General features: G+C 42.1%; 1 protein-coding gene across 2 annotated transcripts in view; it reads right to left on the bottom strand.

Moving 5' to 3' along the window:
* BANP (BTG3 associated nuclear protein) overlaps positions 1-26,789 on the bottom strand; it is a 153,351-nt gene that overhangs the window by 2,470 nt on the left and 124,092 nt on the right. For both annotated transcript variants that reach the window (XM_075101197.1, XM_075101196.1), the window contains exon 12: positions 3,324-3,467. In XM_075101197.1, coding sequence (XP_074957298.1) covers positions 3,324-3,467 — 144 coding nt within the window. The remainder of the gene's footprint in view (positions 1-3,323; positions 3,468-26,789) is intronic.

The raw sequence follows: 26,789 nt of genomic DNA on the forward strand, positions 1-26,789 counted from the left end.
GATGCTTTATGTAACGCCCTGGATACAGAATTATTTCAGTGGTGGTGCTTTTGTTATCAAAAAGTCTTACTCAAAGCCCTGCTTTATGCTCGCAGCCCAGTATCTACAAGATCATCCACAAAAACACAAGGGTGGAAACTCAACTAGATTTCCCATCCTTTGGGTTTTACTATACAGTCGCCACTTACTTATTCAAATGAAAATACTGGAGGTTGAAAATTATAAAGCATCGCTCCTAAATTAAGGCTTTGTTGACAAATTATTTCTCTTCATCTCTCTGCCTTGTTGCCAGTAACTGCACGCGCTGCAAGATTTCTTCCCGTTCGGCTTTGTGGGTAATTTGGTGTTTACTTAAATGTTCAATAAATCAGTGCCAAAGTGGTGAATCATTCTGTCAGATGGCTACCTCTGACAGCAGGTAAGTCTTCAAGTGACCATCAAAGCTTTCTTTCCCATTAGAGAAAAACTGTATTGAAGTAATATAATTATCAAATAATAGCGGCAACAGCAATACCGCACATTTATCCAACATTCAGGGCAGAAGTCGAAGACTGCCCAAAGGGATTACAAGCACGTTTTAGATTTGGAATTATGTTTTTTTCCCAAATCTAAAAAGATTTACCACCGGCATATGAATTTGAGCACAGAATTAATCCAAATATTCTTTGTCATTATCACATTCTGCATTTCTAAATTTTGCAAGCTGCTGTAAGTAATAATGCTATGGAGACATAAAAACGAGCCAACTAAACCTAAATCCCCAAAATGCATCTGCTTTCAAACCGTGCCTCCCTCCATACATGCATTTGCAATTTCACGCCAGCAAAACACTGTTCATATATTCATAGTTTGTGATCACTTACATGGTTTAGGGTCCCTACGAAACTGTCCGAATCCTACCTATTCGTACTCCCGTCTACAGCTACTTTGCAAATACAAAATCGTGCATGAATACATTGAAAATCCTAAGTGGAAGCGCATACCGCTGCCTGCTTCAGCTCTCGGAGAAGGGATTCATTTCAAATAGCCTCACTCCTACCTTCAGCTCTGCCTGTGCGATTGCTTCCAAGGAAAAAGGTCAGAAAAGTGGTGTCTTGTTTTTGGACGTTAAATAAATTCGCAGTTGTGGTGTCTCAAATAAGGAATGTGCGTAGGGCATAGCATCCAACCCAGGGGGAGAATAAACTCCACTTTTATAAGCTTTGATTGATAAATAGATTTAAAATCACTGCGAACATCTCAGTACCTTGGCAAAGAACCGTACGAAAACAGATAAAGGTGTCACGACAGCCGCACTGACAGGGTTTTCCCTTCAGATAAGACATTTCCCTTCAGATAAGAGATTTAAGACGAGCGGGACTATTCCATAATTGTAGCCAAGAATAGCTATTGGGCTATCCACATCACCCAGAGCAATGCAAATACCAAGGTGGTTCTCCAGTTCATTAACAGACCCTTTGTTTTTAGTTTGCGTAGACTGAGGAAATACTTACGGCAAACTTATTTTTAGTCTTGTCTGTTTTTCCTTTCATACTCTTCTTATTTCACATTCCTTTTCTGCTTCTCTTCAGCTTTGCATAAATCTCTGTGGTTAACCACAATATTAAAACCTAACACGGTGCAAAGTGTCCCTGAAGAGAAAAGCAACTCCTCTGGTGACTGCCAGTCACGCGGGGGACGGATGCCGCTGTTTATAAGCGAACTCTCATCTCCTGCCCGCCGGAGGTGGTGGCTGAGAAGGGAGGACAGGCGTGAGGAGCAGACCCAGAAGAAAAGTCCGGGCGGGGGTAAATTTGAGAATTTCCCAGGCCTGGAGTGAGGACAGCGGCACGACAAACACCTCTCGCTACCTGATGCCCATACGCTGTATTAATTGCATGGGACCAGCAGTGCTTGAGGATGTATAAGAAAGAAGGCACAGGGGTAGCAACACTCTTCTTGTCCAGTGCACTATTACAAGTGACTACAAATAAAATATTGAGAAGGTTAGCGCAGAGAGAAATCTTGAAAAGAGGGGAAAACGACTTAATAGCCGTTAATAAGCCCCCTTATTAGGGCTCCTGCACCCGGGAAGATCAGTGTGGAGAACCGGAGGATGTCACCTCCCAGCGCAGCACGCTGCCACACCAGGCAGTCTGATCCTGTTCGGCGGGGAGCATGATTCCGCGGAAAAGCACTTTGTAGCATCCAGGTGAGGAGCCAGCGTGGACTGGGGCAACAAAGAGCATCTGGAGCTCTGGCCTCCCCGCCCGCACCAGGCAGCGCAGGCGGCACGTCGGCGATACGCGACACAGCTCCGCGTTTGGTTGAGGCCCCCTTTGCCACTGGGATAACTGGTGGGCTCTAACTTGATACAGTGAACTGATCTGCAGGTTGCCTTGCCCGTGGAAGAAGCATGGACCACTCGAGTTTCGTGCATGCAAAGTCTGGACACGATTCCCTTGATTTCTTATGCAATTTTTTTCCCCTCAAGAGACTCAATATCCAAATGTTTGTAGCCAGATCAGAATTCTCTACAAAACTGGGTACGTGTCGGACAAAAATCCACTCTAATATTGGCTCTAACATTAGATACCGTTATATTTTGGCTAGCAAGCACAGCTTATTTTTCAGAACCACTTGGCATTCTCTAGAGAAGACGCCCACTAGGTGGGGCTCAGAGAAGAATGGGTAACCCTCTTGAGGAAAACTTCTGACAACTCTTTGAAGCCAGCATTCTCGCGCTGTCGCCGCTCACAGCTTCAGGCTGGTGAGAAACTTTTTCTAGGCTCAGATACACGACTGTTCAAACGGGTTTTAAAAAAGAAGAAAAAACAATAATAAAAAAAAGGTAATTCCTCCACCATAACCGAGAGGATCAAGTGCTCACTTACAATTGCTAACATGGTGACTCCTGCGGGAAATCCAGGCTGTTGATCAAAATAACTGGAAAACTGCTGTCAGAAAGGGAATAACATTCTTAAGAGAAACCTCAGTCTGAAAAAATACTTTTTGGATAGATTCCAAGCAAGTTTTTTTGCCCCGTCCTTCAACACGGCTCTCAGCCTTCAAGGGTGCAGAAAAACAATCATGACCAAAACAACTATTCTCGAGAGGCTTTGAGCAAAAACACAGAAGCAGGGATAGTCTGAGACCATTTATACCTTTAACAAAATGATGTTTCTTATTATAGGTGGGTTTGGGTGGGGTTTTTTTGTATGGTCTGGAAACAGGATCATAAATTCCTTGGGACTGCGGTAGCTGTGGATAGATATATAGTTCTTCTGACAGATGTTTCTACCAAGTGAAGTGCATTCAAACGGCAAAAAAATATATATACATACTTGATTAGTCGCAGAGTGGTCTGTCACTGGTGTCAGCTGCACATATTGGACTTGGATATCACTCCCTTGGAGCGGGGATCCATCAACACCCCCTGAGGCAGGCTCGGCAGAAGCAACAGCTATCAGCTGAGCGCCCTGCAACACCTGCGGGGAAAGCAATGGAGAAAGCAGCTTGTAAACAACCACCAGCAGAAACGCATCGGGAACCACCTAACTTAAAACAGATGCAAAACCAAAGACCATTAAAAAAGAAACACAAGAAAACTTGTCTATCAGTAACAGTTGCTTTAAGTCATGGGGGTTTCCGAGAGGACATGGTACGCCTATGGAGAGATGCCCACGCTAGATGCTCACCGCATTTTGCCTCACGAGATTCGGAATTCCGCTAACGATTATTGCAAAGACTAAGTGAGACAGACTGAGCAGGTTACGCTAGGAGTGCGATAACATCAGCAGCACCCAACCGTATCACTGGGTAATGCTTTCGCTGTTACGTGAACAGACACAGAGCCAAAACGCTCCTCCTGCCAGCCAAAGACATTCAACTTCTGGCGATTTATTACAGTAACGTTTATGTTCCTATCGCATACGAAGGTGCAGATTTAAGAATTACTGCTAATTAACGCTTACTCTGGTCACATCTGCATTTGACTGCTGAAGACTCTAAGTCCCCTACAGGCTTCAAAATCCAAAGAACAGTCGATCCATGCAAAAACGCTCGCTTAAAAATGTTCCGGTGATTAGACCAATTTTCATTTATTTCTTGAAACACAAATCAGAAGAAAATACATGTAGGTAAACAATGACAAGCCCCCAGTCTCCTTTTTTCAATTCAGCTAAAATACGCATATTCAGGTTTAATTTCTATATGCTGCGAATGATGTATTTTTAAACTACGGCACTTGAACCGCAGTGAACAAAAGACATCTTTCAAACGAAGGAAAGAGGACAAAGAACAAAAATACCATTCTTAACAAAGGTTTTTTCTTAACAAAGTATGATTTCTCAGCTGATCTGCGGGTGGGTGGCCATGAAGGAGTGGGTAGACCAGAATTTCTCTGGGGAGTGTGGGAGGCAAAGAGAGGTGACCTCCATAAGTGACCTTTAGGGGTGTTGTCAGGATTTTATAGGGATCTTGGGTGTTCTGAGATACAGTCAGCATCAAACTGCAGAACGATGCTGCATTTTGTTTTTACAGGAGTAAGCAAAATTATCTCGCCCTACAGTATTTGTTTTGGAACTATACAAAACATACCATCGGAACCACATCACAGTCTGCCCTATAGATTACCTGCGGGTCTTAAATGTATTTTTTCTCATTTATTTCTGAACTACAAACTTCAGAAAGACTGTGAGCAACTGAACAAGACCAATGTTCTCACATACAAGCTGTTTTACGAAGAAGTCCAAGACTTGTAACAGTACCAGCCTTCCTGCTGTATTGTATGGTCCCAACTGCACACCTTGGGGTGCTCTTCAGAAGCCCTCCCTTTTACAGCACACCCTCTGCAGAAAGCAAACCACCCCGTTATACGTTATCTTATACCAAACCTATTCGATTCCTGGTGATAACCTACCTTTACCATCCTGCCTACAAAAAATTAAAATCCAGCAATGTTTGCATAAAATCCTTTTTGCTGTCAAATCACACCTCCCTGTTGGTTTCATGCAAATGGTTACATGCTTTTCCTACCCTGTCTTCCTGGTGAATAAACTATTCATCATTAAGCTTTCATTCACAAAAAACATGGGAAGCATTTTTATAGGATGTAACGGGGAAGCTAAGCTAGTTTTCATAGAGGTAAATTGGACAACATTCCAACATCAGCACGGGCTGAGAAACCCAGGTGTTTAGGAATTCCCACTGACAAGGTCATAGACTGATGGGTACTGCTCCCTTCCCCCCAAGCAGCAGATTAAACCCAACTCGGTTAAGCTTAAATGAGCTCCAAACCCAGTTCAAGACTACAGCAGTGATAGCTACAAACACTGGGTTTGGTTTCCAGCTGTGCAGTTTGAAGAAAACAGGTTGATGAATTGGAGAGATAAGGCATCAAACGTTACAAAACTCACAATTAGTATAGGTTTTCCTTTTTTACCATCTGCGCTGTTTGGGCGGACCCCAAGGACCACAGGCTTCGGTATTCAATACCAGAGGGTGAGTGGCCAAGCAAGGCAGATTTACCTCCACTAGCGTTATCCCAAACCGGCTGGGTTTTGCGAACCAGGTGACTGGCTCTAAACGGAACCTCGCACTGATATGTTTCCTCTCTACCACTTGTCACCTCTGTACTTTTCCCTGTAGCTAGAAAGCTCGTTAGGGTGCTGGAAGCCAGAAAAAGGCCATTTTTCAAAACTTAGAACCATTTTGCTTTTTAGGCTTCTCTTTATCCATTTGTCCATCATGTACAGGCTACTTAATATGTGTTTAAAATCACTTATAAAAAAAAAAGAATCTATCTGGTCTATGAAAACTAAAATAATCTAATGCTGAACAAGACTTCTTAATGTTTTCCACTTAATACATGCTAACATTAATAGCTGTCTCAGACTTCATTGAATACTGCCTCGCTTGGTATTGTGGCGTAACTGGCTGTATAATCAGTCACTGAACAAATGAGAATAAAAGCCAGAACAGGGACAAGATCCCAGTCTTAAACTTAAATCTGACTGAACTTTAAAGGAAGGAATGAGCAACAAGCTCTTCTTAATTTCTGCAGAGTTTATATACAGCACCCTGAACAAAATTATTCTTTTGCAGTTTCTATCTGAATTACTGCACAGCTTCGGAAATTAAAATACAAATGGATGTGAGCAAAAGGGGAGAATCGTCATCTTTACACACACGCGCCCTTTTTTTTTAAAAGGGATTTGGAAACAAAGCTGTTTCTGTAGCCTCCGTGGCTTAGTACCTTGCGTTTAATCTGCTGAGCCAAAGAGAGGATTAAACCCAATCTCAGGCTCAGCCTGGAACATTTGATCCCATTCTGTATGTCTGAACACCTCTGGCAAACGTGACACGATGATCACCTGCAGCTTACTAAAGACATCACTGAACTAATCACCCTGGATTCATACGAGAACACAACTTATGAGGAATCTCAAGTGTATCCAGATAGGAAAATCCAACTGAACTGACATTAAAACTAGCAACAAAGTACATTTTCTCTAGGCATTACTGGAGATTATGATAAATTATTGTATTTCTGTCATAGCTTAAAAATACCCTAAAAGTTTGTTATGCTGAAGAACCATGGCTGATGTCACCCTTCCTGCTTCTCACGAACAGCAGTACTGATGAATATTTTGTTCAGAAAAAGCCCAACCCGGGCGAGTTTGGTTATGGCCTCGGATTCTGCTTGCGTTTGCGACTTTGCATTAGGTGATACGGCATTCGCGGAGGAGCTGAAGAGCAAAGCCTTTCGCAAGTGGGGCAGGTGTAAGTGTACGGCTTTTCTCTGGCTTGACTTCCAGACCAATTCTTAAACTTTGTATTTCTTACTTGCCCTTGACCTTAAAACAAAGGAACTGTACCAAAAAAAAACCCCAATCTGTCCTGAAAATGAACTTCTCTTCCCAATTCCACTGGGCTTCTCCAACATCCCGCCTTACTGGTCCAAAACAGGTAACAGAAAGTGGTTAAACTGAGAAATAATAAACTTCACTTCTAACAACATTGATTAATTCATACTGTAAACACACACGCACAGCACAAGCAGCTCGAAGCCACCCTTCCCTTTCCCTTAGGCACAAAAGCACGGAAATATCTGACACGGAGCGTTGCTCAAGCCAACTCGGGCTAGTGAGAATTCAAGCTAATGCTGAAAACGACCCTAAAAAAGCCTGCCCTTACAATTAACAAGCAGACCAAAAAAAGTTTTTTGTAAAATAATGGAGTGGAGTACTAAGAAAAAGTACGTTTGGTCATCTATTATTGCTTGCTGTCAGCCTTAAAAAGTTGTCTTGACAGCGACGAGATCTTTAGCACGTGCAGGGCCAGGGCCCGCTCTCTAATTGCACAGTTATTCCCACTGCAAGCACCAGCAACTGCACAGCTGGAAGGGAGCAGCTCGCTGAAGTCTTCTGTTCTTTCAGCCTGCAGTTAGAGCCACGGATACATGCTTTTGCCCAAATAGAAAACCTAGTGAAGAACGTTTATTGAGAAAAAATCAGAATACTTCAGGAAACGTCCGTAAGATACTTGAGAATATCTTTGCGTGGTACGTATTTGAGAATGCTCTGAAGCCACCACTACTCTCAAGCCCATTTCATGACCTGGCCCGATCTTTGCGAACCTTCGTGCCCCAACCCTTGCTGCCTCAGAGGTTACCACGTTGCACGGTGAGCCTGGTGGAGGCAACTTGCCTGAATTAAAAAGCAAGCGTGAAAGAGCCCCTTCCCTCACCATTCCCATCACCTTCCAGAACAAGGAAATGTTCCTTAACACCATCAGAGAGAAACACAGATGCATTCCTACTAGTTTTTGATTTTCAAATGGTCCTAGAAATACTAGAAAGAATAGTATTTTGTCCGGATGTTGAAAATGAAGTATGAACTCTTGGCATTGCCAGTGACCACGGTCTCTTCGACGAGGCGTTTATTTTCCTTAAAGCTCGGTAAGCTTTCCATAAGAGATACAAGAGCTGACAGGTTTGGATACAGGAGCAGCTCCCTCCTATCCACTCACCGTGGGCCCGTCGCTGTGTTATCTGTCCCTCCTTACAGCGGCACTAACACAAACCCAGGCTCCCCAGTCACAGCTGCAGCAGAAGCACAGCCCCGGCAGTGGTACCCCACTGACCTGAATCTGTGCCTTTCTCTTTGCGGTTTTTTCCTCCCCTCTCCACCTTTTTTTCCCCTCTATTATTCTCTCTTCAAAGTCTTGATAATTTGGGACATGCAAGCTATTGAGCCTGAAGGTCCTGGATTCCTGTTTTTCGTCCCTCTTCAGTGAGATGCTTGCCGTATAAAATGGAATAATAAAATTAGCCATAATAATCAAAACCAGCTACTTTCTCTGCTCCCTTCCTTTCCATTCAGAGACCATTTTAGCCCATAACTAATACTTCCCATTTAACATTCAACTGCCAGGGCAGGAAATAAAATTAAACTACAAAAAAAATTAAACTGTAATAGGTTTTCCTTCGGTTTCTTCCAAAATTATTCAAGCATAGTTTCCATCCATGGTCCAATTCATATCACATCGTCTGCTGATCTTACTTATCACTGAGAGTTATTCTTCTAGAAGGCCATAACTTAAAACTTTTCTCTAGACCCCAACCTTCAAAAATAGGCAACTGTTTTGGGATGGCTGAAGTTTGTTTACCAAAAAAGCCCATTCCACAGTCTGGTCCTTGCCAGATTGAGCCTTCTAAAACACATTCTTGCTACTGTTGTTGTGAGCTTTTTTATTAATCTAGGCAAGCACATATGTTTGCCTACCTATAAAAAGCTCAAAACCAAGACACATTGGGATTTTGGTGCCTTTTTTCCATCATTTCTTCCCATTTCTACTGCAGGAATGCAATAAAAGCTGACATTTCTTTAAAAGAAGTGAAGTTTTGAATCGCTGAAAGAGTCATTGTTTATAGAAGGTTCACATCTGAAAATCCTGTAACACTTATAGCCAGCGTTTCAGCAAATGTTGCACAAGGGGAACGAGCTGTGCGCAGCAAAAAGGAAAGATCTCAGTGACGTGCCCTAGCTCAAACTGGTAAAAAGGACAGTTTGGGCCCCAAAGCGTAAGGACGGTCATGGGTTTAGATGATTCCCAGAGAAGAAAAACTTAAGAAAATACCTGCCTATCATCCACCTACTGTCATTCAAACTACATGAGTACATTCAAACAGCAAATGCAGCTCCTCCGAAGGATAAGAAGTTCTGCTGAGAAACATGTTCACTTAAATAAGGTAACTCCCTCTAGCTGATTCTTTTCAGTCTCAAAGTTTTCTTCATGGAGCCTTAAGACTAAAAATATCCACTGTACTTAGTGCCACCAAAAGAGTTATTTGGTGGATTTACAAGCTTACAGGTGAGTTTACCTGGGGCAGTGAGACTCTAGGTGCGGACCACAAATCTTTTCAGTATCAGAAATGAATGGGTTCCTTGAAAACATCAGAGGCTTAGGCTAATCGAGGTCTCCATCACCTTGCCACTCCTAAGGGATCTGGAACAGGGGACGCAGAATGCCTAAAGAACGGAGCTGTATGAAAAACCCCAAGATTTTCTTCCCTAAGATTGTCTTTTGTAGTTCTTAATTTCACTTGATGAAGCAGAGCGAGACCCAAGACTAGGAAACAAGCCCAGTATGGAGGATATTAAAGTATTAAGGAAAATCGGTACATGATCTACTTCATACTCGTCCCTCTTTAAGCCATCGGTTCAGTTTAACCAAGGTCAAGCGTATAGGTAAGTTCATAACTGATGAAGGCTGATACGAAGGAATTTTGGTGATTTTACAGTCCAGTTCCAATACAATTAAAGCATCAACGTGACAAAAAGGAGAGGCAGCAAAGGACGGACTGACCTAACTGTTCTCGAAGAAGCAGTCCTCTTCATGCTCAGATAGAGCAGGATTCACTGAAAACCACTGCAACCCTCGCGCTACATTTATCTATCCCATATGCATATAAAGGAAGAATGCATATAGCCTGATGATGTGTTATCTTTCCGAAGAAATAAACTCCCATTCGACCTGTAATTCTTCAGAACAAACACACAGCTGGCAATACGGACCAAGGATCACCACATATTGCTGCATACTTTCGACGCTGTACTTAAAATTAAACATTAAGTATTTTGATAGAATTACAAGACAGTTTTAAGGACTGAGTTTTATCCTCCAAACTTTTCAAAATATTAACAGCAATAAAAGACTAGAAGTTCCTCTTCCAACAAGATAAGGAAGACAGATGGCTCACAGTGCTGCAGAGTATCTGCAGCTTTTCCCTCTCAGTAACTGGTGATGAGAAGCACACGGAGGGGTGAGTAAGCACATGGAGGATGTTACCCGTCCTTTGGATCATTTATTGGCAACCCTTTTTAAGCAGAAACCTCCAAAATATGAGGCCTCTCGTCTTTTTAAGGTGCATTTTTATGGCTGCTGGATGTCTGACTTCAAACTATTAAGATCACGCTAAAGTAAAGGAAAAAGGCAAACTTCGTACCACTCACATTTTTTTCCAAAATAATTACGCATATTAATTTCTTATTTTTCAAGCTGAACTTGTTCTGGTGATCATTTCATTATTACCAGCATCACCACAAGAGAACAAAGCCCCTGGGCCACGATGTGTGCTCCAATAATGTGTTCCATATCCAGCCACCGGAGAGTTTCCAGAAATGCACAGGTTTTTCTATTTTATTGTTACAAAGGGCCAATCGTTGTCTAGTTTGTCTTACATGGCATAAATTAAACACCCTTACACAAAGCAACTTCCAGGAAAGCCGCAGCTGCACTTTGAAGTACAACATCTCTTTCAGAGGCCGTCCCCTCTTTATTTTAAATGCTCCGACCGACAGAACGGCACGGAGCCTCTAACATCCTGGCCCATCTTCTGTGCCTTCTCATGACTCCCTGCAGGACAGCGTCTGGGAGGCGAAAGGCTGTACCTTATCCTATCGGGCAGGCCACCAAATGCTCACCAGTATATAAAAAAAAATAATGCTGGAATACGCGTGCTTAGAAAACGACATTACTTTGCATCTAGCTTTATTAAAAGGCAGGTTGAGTCAATCCTATCTGGTAATCTAGGTCGGAGCGTAAAAATGACCTGTTACTTTCATTACTTAGCATTTAACCACATTGCCATTTACATACCACTAATTATTAATTTCCTTTCATATCTTTCATTAAAATACTGAATAGCATTAGTCAAAGGTATTTGGGGGAAAACATCAGAAAATACAAACTGGAAGGCTTAAAATTACTTTTTGCAATATATCAACTCAATTCTTCTGAATGAATTTAACACTGGTTTCAATCATTTGCTACGGGGCTCCATTTTCAAATGATGGGAAGAGCATGTTGGAAATACAAAGCAAACAAGTATACTGTCGGTCAAGCTAATTTTTAATAAAATAATGCTGATTCACATTAAGTATGCTAACATGTTTTAATTCTTTCCTAATTACCTTCTAAACACTTCCTCTAAACTGGGCATATTTACTGAATTAAAAACACACTCCTTGTAATGTCTGTGTCCACATCAAAACAAAAAAGCAACCGATGGCCAAGAACAGACTCAGCTATGAAGTCCCCTTCCCACTTGAGCAAGATACCAGGGGTGGGCTGGGCTATGCAGAGAAGAAAAGAGGAAAAATAAGGGTGCTGAGAGCCCCAGGGCCAATGAAGCGACTACCCAAGGTAGGGGTCCCAGCATCATGTACCCTGTGGGCAGTCTCCACCACCCAAAATCAAATTGCTCCACTCACCTCTCCTCCAGAATCGCAGTGTTGCAAGATAAGGGGTTTGCAGCAAATTATACGGCAAGAGCTCTGGTAACATTAAGGTAATATATTCCCATTAACGTCCCAATATGTTTCTCTTAAAAGAAAAGTATCTTTGATCTAAGGTAACTGGAAACAATATAAAAAGGATCCACTGCTCTTAAAGATTAAGGTGTCATCCTGAAGTTAACAGTCTAGTTCATAAAGCTTTACACAGAGTGCTTTCCTTACTCCAACAACAACTTGTACCTAAATTTGCTATTTATTTCTTACATAAAATGTGCCAACAGAAAAATAAATTCACCATATATAAAAGCCTAATATATAGCCGTTCACAAAGAGAGGAACTCTCCCTGCTGTGTATTTCTAAGTGTGCTGAGTTGAACCATGCAAAACGTGACCTTAAATCTGTCAAAACTTCATTAACTAACAGCCCTACAGAGTCATATAACTGAGAGCACCTCCTTTTAATTCCCCGAACTAAAAGGCATGAAAAGTGAAACTGATTTCAGCTCTACCGAGTGTGGAAGAATGAAAAGAATAATTCCAGAGTACATTTTTATCAGCGGCATTATTTCCTTGCATAACAAATAATAAACCATCTCATCTGCTTTTACTTTGAGCATATACCCCAGCACAGATCTACTCGGTAACAGCGGCTCCGGGGTTCCCCTAACGTGCCTGTACAAAGCCTGGAGAAAAGCATGAACCCAAACTGCAGCTATTGTGGTTACTTAAACTTCACAAAAACGTCCATCTTCCTGGCCGCTGAGGTCGGACTGAGCTACGCAAGTGATGGCAAATCGCAGCTTCGTGTATTTAAACCATCTGCATCTTCAAAAGCCCTTTCACAACCCACCACCTTGTTTCCCAAGATCTCCATGTCAGTGATCCCCAAGGAGCGCAAGGCTCAGCGAGCCCCAGGAGCCAGGCTCTGCCTCCGAAGACGAGCTGTTCAGTAAAGCCACCGCCGCTTGCCAGCACCATGGTTTTATGGAGAGTAGCAGCCATCAGCGAAGTGTTGTAACAGGCTCCGAGCAAAGAAAAATGAGGTGCTCAGAACCACGTGAAGTTTTGAAAGGGAACGTGTGGCAGAGGCTCATGGTCTTTATTAACACTCCCTGTACAAGCTTTTAAAAAAAACAAATTTGCAAATAAATATTCTGGGCTCTTCGACAAGTGTTCACATCTAATTTGGTAAATAAACTGGAGAAACACAGGGGGCAGAAAAAGACCTAATTAATACAGCTCATGTTGTCTTAAACCAACATATAAACAACCAACCACCTGCTCTCACCATCACCCTCTGACCCTTTCCTAAGCACAGTCCAACTGGGATGACCAACCTGACCCTTTTTTTTCCATATACTGTATTTAAAAACACATACCATATTAAAAAAAAACCCACGAGGCTCACAATCTCTCTCCAGGTTAAATGCATCCTGCCTAAATGTAAGTGAAGACCCAAAGCGAAAGGTGTAGTTGTTAGGAATATCTCGCATTTCACTGGCTCAACACATGGGGGGGTCCCCTCAACCTGGGGGTGACCACCAGCTCCTTTGAGACGTGGTTAGTATTGAACACAGAAGGGTAATCGGTGTGATTAAAACGTTATCTGTGAACTATTACGCTGGCTGAAAGGGATGCAAAGTTAATTGCTAAGAAATAAAAGCCTAAATCAAGCTTTGTATCGTGTGAGCTAAATACAATGCGATTATATGAAATCCCGCATGTAAGGAATCCACATTGACATCAGCAGTATTTCATTTTAACTCAAAAACCACAGGTAGGCGGACAGTAACTCATCTGCCAGTATCAGTGGGTAACAAAGCCAAGAAAGGGCTATTTTGTCAAGATCCTTTGGGGTCACACCCCATGGAAGCCAAGCAGGGTCCTGCTTTTGACTTCAAGCAGGGACGGGCTCAGGCCCTAAAAACTGATGTAAAATACACCGAAACAAAACACAGGCTTTCATCGAACGTACACGTGAAACCAGCACATGTGCAAAACTTAATTATAATTAATTGGCAGTTCAACTGCAGATGTAATTTCAGTAAAAAATACTTGGTTACAGAAAGAAGAGTTACCTCATCTAAATGCACTGTATCAAAATAAGGCTGTTTGGAAGTGCGAGGCTTGCAAGGAAATCGCTACCATCCATCTGACTCATCTTTTGTGTGAAGATACGCGCAGTAAATCACCCACCAAGGGAAACTTCTCCAAACAACTCAGTGGCAGATGTCGCGTTGCCCAACCCGTGACCCAGCGTTTCACTTCGGTCGTTACACGAAAGGGAGTTTGAGCCACCTGCACCTGCCGGAGTTGCCTAAATTACGCAGGTTTGGTATGTTGTGCTCCCCTGCTCCGAAGGCAAGGCTCTGGTTAATCAATCTCTTCTCTGTACCTCTCTGCCGGTGAGGCAATGTTTGACATCACACGAGCTACAAGCACGCGACCGGAGACGTGACTGCCAGGCAGTCGGCCCACCGAGAACTATTTCCTACATCCCAATCACCTTTTGGCAGGAAAGATGACAAGACAGAACCCTGTCACAAAGCATTTCAGCTCAGCCTGTGACACGCTGTTACGGCTTGCAAAATCTTCTGAGTTAATTCAATCTGAGAACAGTAAATATTATTCAAATCTATGCAATTGCAACATTTTGGGACAAACGGCTTGCTGTTAGCAGTGAGTATGATAAAATTGATGGAGCTGCTTCCAAAAGAAAGATTTTTCAAGAGCGAACAATTAAAGCTCTCTACAATAATTCACTATTTTGAGCAATACTAAAGAAGCCTTTGGCTTAAATTTTTTTTTCCAGCAGAATGTTATTTTTGGGTTTTATTCAACGTACAACTGAGTGCTATTAAGAAATGGCTGGATAGCTCAGAGAAAAATACTACAGTGTCAAAGAAATCTTATTAAGCCGTAGCTGCCGAGTGCAAAAGCTCAAGAAACAAGTCATACACGAGTGACCCAGACTCCCTCCGACTGACCAGCACTGATAAAGATTATTCAAGTGAATAATAAATGGTGACTCACACGGCATCTGGCTGGTGGGAAACTTTTTGTTGTGACATAACCAAGCCAAGAGGGAAAGGATAACTCAGACCTAAAGGACAGTCTTCCTCCACATTTTTATGTGACGAGTCCCTGCTAGCCTGATCAATGTAAACATGGCTTTAAACGTCACCCGGCCGGTCCCGTCCTCCAGTCTCAAAATTCCTGATGGGATTAGTTATGCTTAAACCAAAAGGTCAAGATAAACGCTGAAGGACTTTCAGCATTTACTATAAAATTCTGCTAAAGTCTCCAGGCAATTTCAGCAGAAATAGCATTCAATCCTTTCATAAATAACTTAAAACTAGAATTTGGACTCCTGGGGCCGAGGAGAGGCTACATCTCCTCCTATGAGGCTAGCAGTAAATACGCCACTTAAAAAGAGTAAGACCAGATCACTGAGGATCTACCAGAACCGCACACATCTGTTATTTTGCTTTAAAACGTCTACAACAATTTATCGGTTTCCACTCGGAACGGTGATTTTACTTCGATTCCACAGAGAAAAGGCATTTTGGGGGACTGCAAATGTTTACATCATAACGGGCAGGGATTTTTTTTTTTTCTAAATACTAGCAAAATAACATCTGAAAGTTTGGCTCTTGTTGCTAGGGTAACAAAACACTGCTCCTACCGTACACTGCAGGATCCCATTAGGTTGGAGAAAAATGGATGGGAAAAAAAAGCACATGTGACACCAGCATGAGCCCGTTATACACAGAGGAACAGAAGAGTTCTGGTATTGGAATGTTCAGGAAAAGTCCTAAGTAAAAGAAAATGAATACACCACCTCCTGCACTTTAATTATGAAATGATGTAAGCAGCTCAATTTCTATCAATCAGTATCAGAAGGATGTAACGGCTTCAAAGAAAAGCAGGAGAAGGATGGTAGGAGCAACCACAGTGAGGAGTTAGCTGTAACTGTGCCTGAACTATAAATCAGAAGTTGGAGGGCGTTATAAGCCAGTACTTGTCAATTAAAGAACACTTAAATAAGAAAGCCGTACTCCTGAGAACTACCTGAATCCCAGCAAGAAGTTTCTTACAGAAACTTGCACAAAAAATAACACTGTAGACATAATTCAAGAAAAAAAAAATCCCAGCAAGGACAAGACAAAGCGTAACCGGGACAGAAGTTAAGGAGCAGGTTCAAACACTCCTGCGTTTTTCCCCCCCAACAAACCCAAGCCCCGTGGGAAGACGCCCTCTGACTCGCAGAGGGATGAAAGGAATCCAGAACCTCGAAGTGTGCGTCCTTGTTTTTCCACCCAGATCTCAAGATAGACAGGGCTGACAGGGAACTGCAAGAAAACATAAATCCAAGGAGCTCAATTTGTATTACAGCAGGGTATAGACATTTGTAAGGGGAATATGTGCTCCAAAATTTAGGGTAGAAACAAATATACGAAACGGATGGTTTTTAGAGAGAAAAACATAAAACAAGAACAACTGGACTTCTCAGAATACCTGTACTGAAGACTACAGGATACTCGTAGTAAGGGAATTAAAATACACACCTGTATCTTTAATCTTGGCTTTTATCTACTAGTAAAGTTCACATAAAAAGGACCCAAAATAATAGAAGTATGATCTATTTCATTTAAATTCTTCACACCGAAAACCACAGTGTAACTGTAAACTGCTCAGCGTGCGCCAGTGGTGCCCAAAACTAAAAGCAGATGTAATGTATATAAGTGATATATCATGTTCCACCTCAGCAAACCTTACGTTTCATGTCAAAAACATTTTCAGACAACAGTTCTCAAACAAAACCAGGAAAAATGATTTCTTTCATTAAAGTGGATGTTCTTACATATATCCACTGTCATGTTTAAAACTATCACCTTTTTCACAAAGTTAATAACGTTACACTACTGCGAATCGCCATCCGCTGATTTCGTCGACGTTCACACGTAAGCCACGATTTACATATGCCTCTCCCCGCAGGAAGGCACAGCTTTTCTACTCAGCTTCTCTATCAGGAGCCTTCACATGGGCTTTCCCTTTAGTCAATGCACTAAGTGGGCAAATGCTTCTACCACCCTGGAGAAGAGCTTGGGAATTCACTTTGCAATGATGCAAACATGCTTGTTCTAATTAAAAGCCATAAAATGAAAGTGAATCCTAACAGAGCATCTGTCTGTCCGACTGTCGTGCGTTACATGGTATGTACTGCAGATGATACTGTCCCGGCTTTGCAAACGAATTCTTGGTTACTGAATTAATTTCTTCCTTTATTTATTTTTCTCAAGCTGGAGCCACTAACCTGACATTTAAGAATTATACAAGTTCTTAAAAATGTGAATTGCCAGTTACATTCCACACTGAGAACACAAGTAAAATCCTTTTTCTGGTAGTTTTTGCTTGCATGTATTAGCCTATGGCAGGGAGTTCTGCAAGCCTGCTTACGTGGGGAAGCGTTTTCAGAGAAACTAATATTACAGATGATAACCAAACCTCTGCTGTTTCAATTTTGAACGAGGAAGAAAAGAAGGGATTGTTTATGCACTTCACTTTGTGCATTGCTTAGAAAACACTATCAAGTCATTCTAAACATATTAGGTAACACATACACCCTGTTCTGCTATAAATCATTAAAATCGCTTTGTTTTCGGGGTGGAAAACAATTGGCACAGTAGTCGAGAGCCTGCGCTCCCCTGTGAATTGAACTCCAACCATATGTCTGTTGTCAGGGCGATTTTACCCTTCAAGAGCACCAGCCTCGGCGGTCCTCTGAGGTTTTGTGCGCTTATCTGCGTACGCTGACATTTATTCGCCCATTCGTTCACCATTTGGGTTCATTTTTCCGTGAAATCCACGGCAGACGACTACTTTGGGATGTAATTACAGGAACACAGACTGCGAACCCTCTGCTGCTTTGCTGTAGAGCTCGAAGTTTCACCTATGCGGCGCTTCCAGACATTAATGGCCTGTGGTTGAACTTAAATCAGGGTCTCTCATACGGCAATATATTTTGCTACCAGCTGAGCCTCCAGGCCAGCCAAAGGTCTTTATTTTCTGAAGCCGTATCCAGATAGCATTTGCATACATGTTACACTTTCCGATCATCATTTGGATTTTTGAAAATGCATTTTTGAACGACTCTCAATTTTTATTTTTTATAATTTTTTTTGTGAGAAAAGGGAGAGGAATATAGAGTGTGAATTTGAAGCAGACTTCAATGAAAGCTCTGAACCCAAACCTATTGTTTTCTTAGAGTACACATCTGGTTTTCCCCAACATACTGCCAGTTCTGTAGCTCAGTTTAATACCCAGCTGGGATAATGTAAAACTAGCATATAACCTAAAATAAATGTTAGAAGCACATATTTTTGTTCAGTAATACTTGTATGCATTAAGTTCGACTTGACTAACGTTCTACCCCCATACCGAAAAGTTTGTATCAATGACGGGGGCAGAGGAGGGGAAAAAAAAAAAAATCACACTCAAAACCAGGCACCGTGCACGTGTGTGGCCACACAACTGGAAACGAGAACTAAACCTCACCGGAGCAGCATAAAATCTTGCTTTAAAAGGTTAAAATCAGTTACTTTTACAATCAAAACACAAGTTTTTAAAGCAAAGACATTTAAAATGTGGTTTTCTCCTACCATCAGAAAGGCATTATCAAAGCGTCCAACGCTAGCGCGTTGCAGGAACGTTCCCCCGGCTGCTGACAAACTTTTTCCTGACCAGCTCAAACCTTTCGTCTTTCTAGTCCGTGGGAAGTGCAAATGTCCGGTAACAGGATTTTTAATTCTTAAGAAACTACGGCTACTGGAGTGCACAGAGGAAACTGCTGAACAAAGCAAGCTGAATCTACAGGATGCTCTCATATATAAAGTCGTCTTCTTTTGGCAACTTTGATGGCCAAAACATAAATCCAAAGCAGCAATAAAAGTGACAACCTGATAACGTTATCCTGAAGGCTGCGAAGAGGTGAGCACGAAGCAAGGACCACAGTGAGCTCAGTCTGAAAGCAATTTGTAAAATATTATTGAAGGGGTTTAAAGAAGTGTCAGTAAAAAGTTATTCCTTCTTCCAGGCCATCAACGTATGAATTATTTTGACTTTGATTATCGGATTTTTATTCACATGATAACTTTACATCCTACAGCCTGAGTCTGACTCTAGATGGCTGGCTGTTCTTAGAGAGATGCATTAAGGCTCAAAATGGATTCAGCATTTTAGGGGACAAAAAAAAAAAAGCCCAAAACATTTGGACTTGATCAAATCTGATACAAATCACAGCACTTACAAACCAGATTTGCAGCCCTCACATCGTTTCCGAGACTGCCTTGGGAGTGTAAAATGCCAAGATACTATTAATGTAAAGATTCCATATAGCGAGTGCTCATAAAAAGCATTTTTTTCATACCAAACACAGAACGTGCTGCCTTTTTTCCCTTAAAAATTCAACATATTAGACTTCAGCAAAACAAGATCATTAAGGCAGGCACCCTGAATGGCCTCGCTGAAGCACGCCAGCCAGTGAGACGACTTACGCTTACTAAATTACTCCAGCTGAGTAACACTGGCAGACTTGCGCCCTGAATTCAGAGTTAATAAGGGAATTCTGAAACTATTTCCTCTTACCTCTACAATTTCTTTCTGAACACCAAGCTTGGAAACCTACTCTCCTCCTGGTACCAACATCTTCCTCTAGGAAAATCTTCGGCGCATCCTGCAGCCGCAGCACACGGCCCCCGAACTGCACGCTGCAAACCTTATTTCACAACCTCCATCAAATCCAAGTTTCACACTTTTGGATGCGTTTTTGGGGAGAAGGGGGGAAATGGGGTTTAAGGAGGAGGAGGTATCAAGTGCTACTTCAGCACTTGCCATATTGAGAAGATGAAAGCGCAGGAAAGAAGAAAGGGGTAAAACAGATTTCAAGCTTACCAAGTATTCCTTTGCTTTTATTGCCCTACCGATGTGCATACTGCTTTTTCCCACGTATATGACTTAGAAATTAGATCACACAAAGCACAAAGAAACCCACTGTAGAGTAAATAAGCCACAGAGGAGATAAGTAACGAAACAGCACTGGAAAAGATTAATTTAAAAATTTCCTTCCCTTTCAACCACAGTCAGATTAAAAAAAAATCTTCAGTAACGATCCACCCTAGCATTTGAGATAAATAATAAACCGCCGTACATCACAGAGCGTGATTAGCCAGCGTTCTAAAAAAAAGCAATAATAGCTAATAATTAGATTTTAAAGTTTAAATGATGGTAGAATCGAGCGGGGAAACACTGAACAGGTAAACTCTTCTAATAGGCTTGAGAGTCTACGCTTTGTGAAAAATTTAATCTTCAAAATGCACGGAAACCAAAATTTCTAGCCGTTTTCATAACAATGATGACATCCTACACGTGACTGATCGGGCCTTAATTTAATTCCCTGAGTGTGCAGATAGACAGCTGGAAACAACGAGGTGACGAAGATGACGAAACCTTGCCTGGCCCGTCAGGGCGAGCTACGCACGGTGTACGCGCAGCAGCTCGTGCCTGCACGCTCGCTGCGGGCCCGACACCCTCGAGGGGATCTCATCGTCGTGTACCAGGACTTAAGGGGCAGCTACAAAGATGATGGAGGTTCCCTTTTCACAAGGAGTCCCATGGAGAGGACAAGGGGGAATGGACACAAGTTGCTCTTGGGGAGGTTCCGATTGGACACCAGAGGGAAATTTTTCACACTGAGGACAGTCACCACTGGAATCATCTCCCCAGGGAAGGGGTTGACTCGGCCACGTTGGACACCTTCAGGAGTCGGCTGGACAGGGTGCTGGGCCGTCTTGTCTAGGCTGGGCTCTTCCCAGAAAGGTTGGGCTAGATGATCCCTGAGGTCCCTTCCCACCTGGGATTCTGTGAGTCCTTCGTGCCCGTGGTTTTAGAGAAACAAACTTCTGCACTGCCCAGGGATGAATCTCCTCTGCCTGCAATCACCAGATTTTCATTACTAGGGCTCAACAATTCAATACTTTGCTTCTCTGCACCACTGGGAGCAGACCTGAACTGAAGGGTGAATTCTGCTGTAGTTCGTCACCTCAAAACAGCCCCTTTGAGCTGCACCTGATCTGCAGGTTTTTCAACTGTTCTTCCTTTCTGAAATCCTGCGCGGCTGCTGAACAGCAGCGGCAAATACCAGCACTGTTCTGGCTAACGACCTGCTGCGCTGCCGGGTTCACACCAGATTCTTTGCTGAATATTGTACTAACATGTTCCGAAATGTCAAGAGGCAACTCAAGGGAAAAAAAACTCAACTTCTTTTTTTTTTTTTTTTTTTTTTTTTTTTTGTGAGATAAGGTTAGTCGTAAGTAACATTCACAATTGAAATACTGTAATTTGAACCTCTGACAACCTTTGGTATTTCTTCACTAGGTTCAAAATTTGTTACAGCGCTAATTTCTACCACTGCAAAAATGGGCTGTCATTTTCAACCAAACTACTGGTGACATTTAGTGCGCTCTTTCCAGAGACCCGCACAGGCCAGTCCCAGAGCTATTACAGCCTTATTTACAAAGAGCTCCTTTGAGAGTACAAGCCAGCGCCATGCAGATGGATGCATGCCTTCAGACCATTACAGATCTCATTACATAAAGCATCGCTGCAGTCACTGACATTCTTGAATGAATTTCTAGCGTGCGAGGACACAGGGAAACGGTTACGCCACACAGTTCCCTTTGGGCTTTTCAGGGTGTCTCACGAGCAAGAGGACATGATGCTGCGTTGCGAAGGAAAGAATCTGCACCTGAGGTCACGCACCCCTTTGTATTTTTCAATAACGAGCAAGAAACTGTATATTAGAGAGATTATTAACATTACTACGGATAAACGTTACTTCTTCAGGCAAGTAACAAGTGCTGATCTTCACAAAGGCAGAGATTAAATTTTTAAAAATTCAGTTGACATTGGAAAAACCTGCCTGAAGTTTCTTAACGTGTTACTAACAGGGAGGTTTCTAAGTACTCGGACACCGCAAACCCCAGAACGGCTCTGTACTGCTGCGGATAAAGGGGCACGTCAAAATACTCCATGTGGACAAAACTGCAATAATGGCACGGGAATGAATCTGAAAATGTGTGCACGTACCGTGCAGGAAAAGCGTCCCTCGGTGCTCACACACGTTTGATCTGACTAAAGAATCTGAGGGTAAGGATGCAAACAGAGACAGAAATTCCACTAAAAAGATTAAGAGAGAAACTGGGAAGTTCAAAGGGACCCCATCAATTTGATTCTCAACAGACTACCTTCAGGATAAAAATTACGGTGGAACATTGACGGCGCTCAAGAAAAAATAGTCATATGAATGCCTGCTGCCAAGAACTGCCGCTGCCGTACGCAGAACACGGGATGAAAATGTATTACTGTGCGTTAAGATAAACATTTCTACCTTGATAAATAGCTGAGAAAGTTGGTATGCATTATGCTGATGAAATAGTAGATTCTACGGTAATTTAGCAGTAGGTAAAACTGCAATTAGTTTTTGTTGTGCCAGATTCATAAAAAACTTGAAGGGGGAAAAATTCTGTATTGAGAAACAATTTGAAATAGTTAAAATCAGAGAAATTGCAGTTAGTTCTAAATGTCAGCTACAAAGTACATCAGCAATGGATGTACTTGGTACAAACAACAAAAGTTTCCATTCACACATAGAGCTTAAACCAGGAGCCAGCTGTGCAGTGAACGCAACGCTATCTTTCAAAAGCTTCCAACGGAATGTTTTAGATACACAGATAAAATTCAAAATACATCATATTTATCACTGGGGGAAAAAAAAGGGGGGGGAAAGCAAACATCAGTTTTATTGTTTATACTGTGGCTGGAAGTTAGATTTCAGATTGAAAGGAAAGGACAAACAATACTCGCTCTTACGTCTAAATGTTTGGTCGATGGTTGATAACCGGGAAGGTTTCCCTCCAAGGAAAACAAAGCAATGACCCAACCTAACAAACCGAAGGGTGAGAGAGGATTCAGCCTGTGTGATATGAAGGATACAAATCATGTTAAATTACGTGCTAATAAAGAGACAGCTCTGAGCTTTACAGATCAGAAATTTCTCACGCTTATCCAAGACTCTAAATGTTTCTGGACTTGATCTTCCTCTGGGCACAGCTGCTCCATACTGAAGGACCAGCAGATTTTGGCCACCGAGCTAGCGTAGCCAGGCCCGAAACCTCCCTTGGATGCAGCGCTCCAGGTCCTCTGTCGTCCCCCTCCCGCTCGTCCCACCCGCAGCCCGTCTCTCTTCAGCAGGCCACTTTTAGACAAGCGCCTGAAGCTGTAAACCATCATCACCCCTGGGAAAAGGCACACGGGTTTCCAGCTATTTAGCACACGTGCCACGCAGACTGGGACGGGGAAGAGCAAGAAAAAGAAAAGCGTACGCCGCTTCTAAAGAAAAGTGTGTTAAAACCTTCAAAAAGTTGATTTACTAAATATGCCGGGCAACTTGGAAAGCTGAACTAGTTTTAGTGTCATGATGATATTGATGATGATCGAGTATATTTAAAAAAAAAAAAAAGAAAGGGAGGGTGATTTTGCGTCAAAACTCGATTAGAGAAAATCTATCGTGGACCTCAAAAGCACAAACAAACATGAGTGATAAACTGCTCGTCTCCTAAAGATTTCCACGTTTTCACTCACTCAGTGATAACAGAAGCGAATGGTCCCAGAATTTCTTTAATAGGATATGATTTCTGTTGGTCACCTATGACTGGCACTGCTAAAAGCGTCAGTTTAAGAGTTTTTGGGGATTAGACAAATTTTCCTGACTTTGAAAGTTCTGCTTTCAGTTTAAGAGCATTATTGTCTATTTTTATAGAAGTCAAGAATTCCAAATGAAGAATATTTATGGGGATTTATTTAACATCTCTGTTGTTACTTTGTTGATTTACGGAGCCGAACTTTGACCAAAAACTTCTTTGAAAAACTTAAGGATTTTGAAATATCTGGCTAATGAGTGAATAACTGTCAAGCAAGCCAACGACTTAAGCCACTGGCACCCCAGGTAAATAGGAACTGCCCAGACACAGAATGTTCTCAGCAAAGTGTTAAAGACTGTGGAAACTGGCTCAAGACGAGCCGCGTGTTTTTGGAGATGCGACGCAGAGGAAGGACTTGTGGAAGGCCTCCTATGGGACAGGCTGAGCTCAAGGAATGCCCAAAGGCTATGAAAGATTTATTATATAAGGAAACCACCTGAATTTTTCTATGTAAAACACATTGCATTTTAAATTCAAAGAGATACGTAAATGGTGTTATCAACTCTTCTTCTCCAGACTGCTTTCACCAAAGTAAAGGGTTTTTTGGTAACCTGGGAAAGTGTCACAGCCACAACGATAATGAAAAACGCTAAGCCAGTAAAATGAGATGTCAGTACAAAAGCCTTGCCCAGATATCCTGAAGGACAGACCACTGAACCCCATTCCCATATTGCTTAAAGGCGCAAGTGATTAGAGAACAAGTCACTTTTGCATCTATGAGCAGGGAAAACCTTCACAACTCAAGTTATGTATTAAACTCTTCTCTTTTATGCGACACCCCCAGCTACGGTAATGGGCTTTGCCAGTATTTAGCTTTACAAACGAAGAAAATAAAATATTATTCCTTGCATTAGCAGGAAATCTATCGCTTCTCTAAGCTGTATCTTCCACCCAGGTGCACTTTACTTGCAGGAAATAATGAGCTCTGATTCCCCCAGACCTGGCAATCTGGGCACCCAGAGACCAGCTTAACACAGACCTTCGGGGACCTGAAGCTTAAACCCCAGGTGGGTCCCCTGGCCTTACACCCTTTTTTCGGACCAGAGTAGAATGTTATCTAACTAAATACTGCCAAGTATCTTTATAGGCTTAGTAATTTATTGATCCGTGTTGTTTTATTGTGATCATAACCTTTTCATTAGCTTGTAAATTAATGATGTGAAAGAGTGAATAAAAAACCAGGATGAAGATATTCCAAAGCTGTCACGGATATTTTTTTAATATTAAACATTTTGCAGGCAAGTATTAACTTTAGCTGAAAACAAATGCCTCTAAGTTCCTTTACTTCTTTTATATGCAGCTGTAAGCAATGGCTAGAGGAACGAAACATTCTGCAGCTACCTAAGAAGAAATAAATATTTCTAGTACTGATATTAAGATTAAAACCAAACTCATTAAAAGACACCAATCGCTGACCTCAGGCTATTTCTGCTAACGTTTGGTTAACACCTGAGAAAGGATGCAAAGAATCCATGAAGTACATTGAGTCTTTGGACTTAAGTTGATTACATGCAATTTTCTCACGGAGGCTCAAATTCGCTTTACACAGACCGTAGCTAAAATCTTTTTTTTAAAGGAATATGCACATTGAAAACCCATATTGAGAGCCCGTACAATAAATGGTTCACGGCAACATAAACAGCAGATTATTTGGATGCACAAACATAAATCCTGCCTTCACGGATGGCCGTTCTATTAAATGAGCGAGAGAGGGGCTCCGCAGGTTGATCAGTCTGCAATCCTGATCCCACCGCGGGGATTCCGTATTAACGGGGAGAAGTATGAAATTGGCACTTCCTAACCTCTCAATCTTTGTTTCTCATTTTTGTTTTAGATATATGTGTGTGTGTGTGTGTTTATATATATTTAAAAAATTTAGAATAAACAAGTCACTTCACTTTGTCAAATAAATGAAAAGTTTCTTGGGATGATTGCATTTGCAACGTAACAAAGGAGAATTCATTTACCTGAAATGTTGCAAGGAAATCAACTCCATCCCAAAGATTTTGGGGGAAAACCTATCACAAATAGGTCCAAGTTCTCTGTCCACTAAGAATCACAGAGTTTGAGCGCAATTGTTAACTGGGAGAAGACCTGCGCTGCAACGTGCGCCATGTATCAGAGAGCTCTGAAACACGGGTCAGTGTGAAAATCCAACGGTTTTTATGTAACTGGTTCAAATCTGACAGGGTCAGGGGACTGTGGGCCTCCAAAGAGTTCCCCTACGTAATTCTGCGCACAGCAAACCACATTCTGCTAATTTACAGAAGAAAAATCAGAAGAGTTTTCTGTTATTTTTCATAAGCTCCTCAGATGGAAGAAGGGCTGAGACGCGATCTCAAACAAAGCAGAAAGGACTCAAGCCAGTTTCCTCCAAAAGCAAGAAACTTCTTTGGCTTCTTCCTTTGTAAAAGCAGGACAAAATCTACTGTGAATCAGAGAAAACGCTCAAAAGTGTAGAGACAAGAAATCCAGAATTTTTAATTTCTCATCTTTGTTCCCTACCAACTGAAGGGACCTTGGGCAAGTCACATCTTCCACCTCTTCACCTGTACGATGAGGTTGTTACTACTTCCTTAGGGGGACGTTTGGAGAACTGACAGACATAAAGGCTGAAAAACAAGGGTATGAGCTGCTTCTAGCAGCTACAGATATCTGGCAGTGACTCCTCCATCAGAGCTGCACTTAAAACCGGGTTTAAAATGGGAAATAAATCCCTATCCCCCTTTGGAAGGAGGCAACCAATCGCCATATGACATTTTATACCAGATGAGTTTTTATATCCCGGAATTTCCTCTGCTCTTTGTTTCTCTCAATTTTTACAGGACCCTACGAACCTGAGCTTCAGCTGAAATTTGTCTGTGGCTCTGCACTCTTCCATTGTTGGAAATATTCACACAACCTTCTTGTTCGCCCTTAGCCACACAGCTAACTGGTACTTCGGGAGTCAAAACTCCCCTGCTGAATAGTAGGTGCACACAGATCTGGCTGTCTTTCTGTACCATAGCCATGACCGTCACTAAAGAGACACACTGACAGCCAAAGACTGGCGTGCAGAAGGAGCTTTAATTCAAAGTTAACGTCCTCATTAATCAATGCACTTTTGGAAGTTGTAACGACATTAGGGCCTTGTAATAAAGCAGAACATCTGTGATCAATCCCTCGAGATTCTTCCTGAGGTCTCTTAAAA

The sequence above is a fragment of the Phalacrocorax aristotelis genome, chromosome 8, assembly GCF_949628215.1.
Source record: "Phalacrocorax aristotelis chromosome 8, bGulAri2.1, whole genome shotgun sequence".
NCBI lineage: Eukaryota > Metazoa > Chordata > Aves > Suliformes > Phalacrocoracidae > Phalacrocorax > Phalacrocorax aristotelis.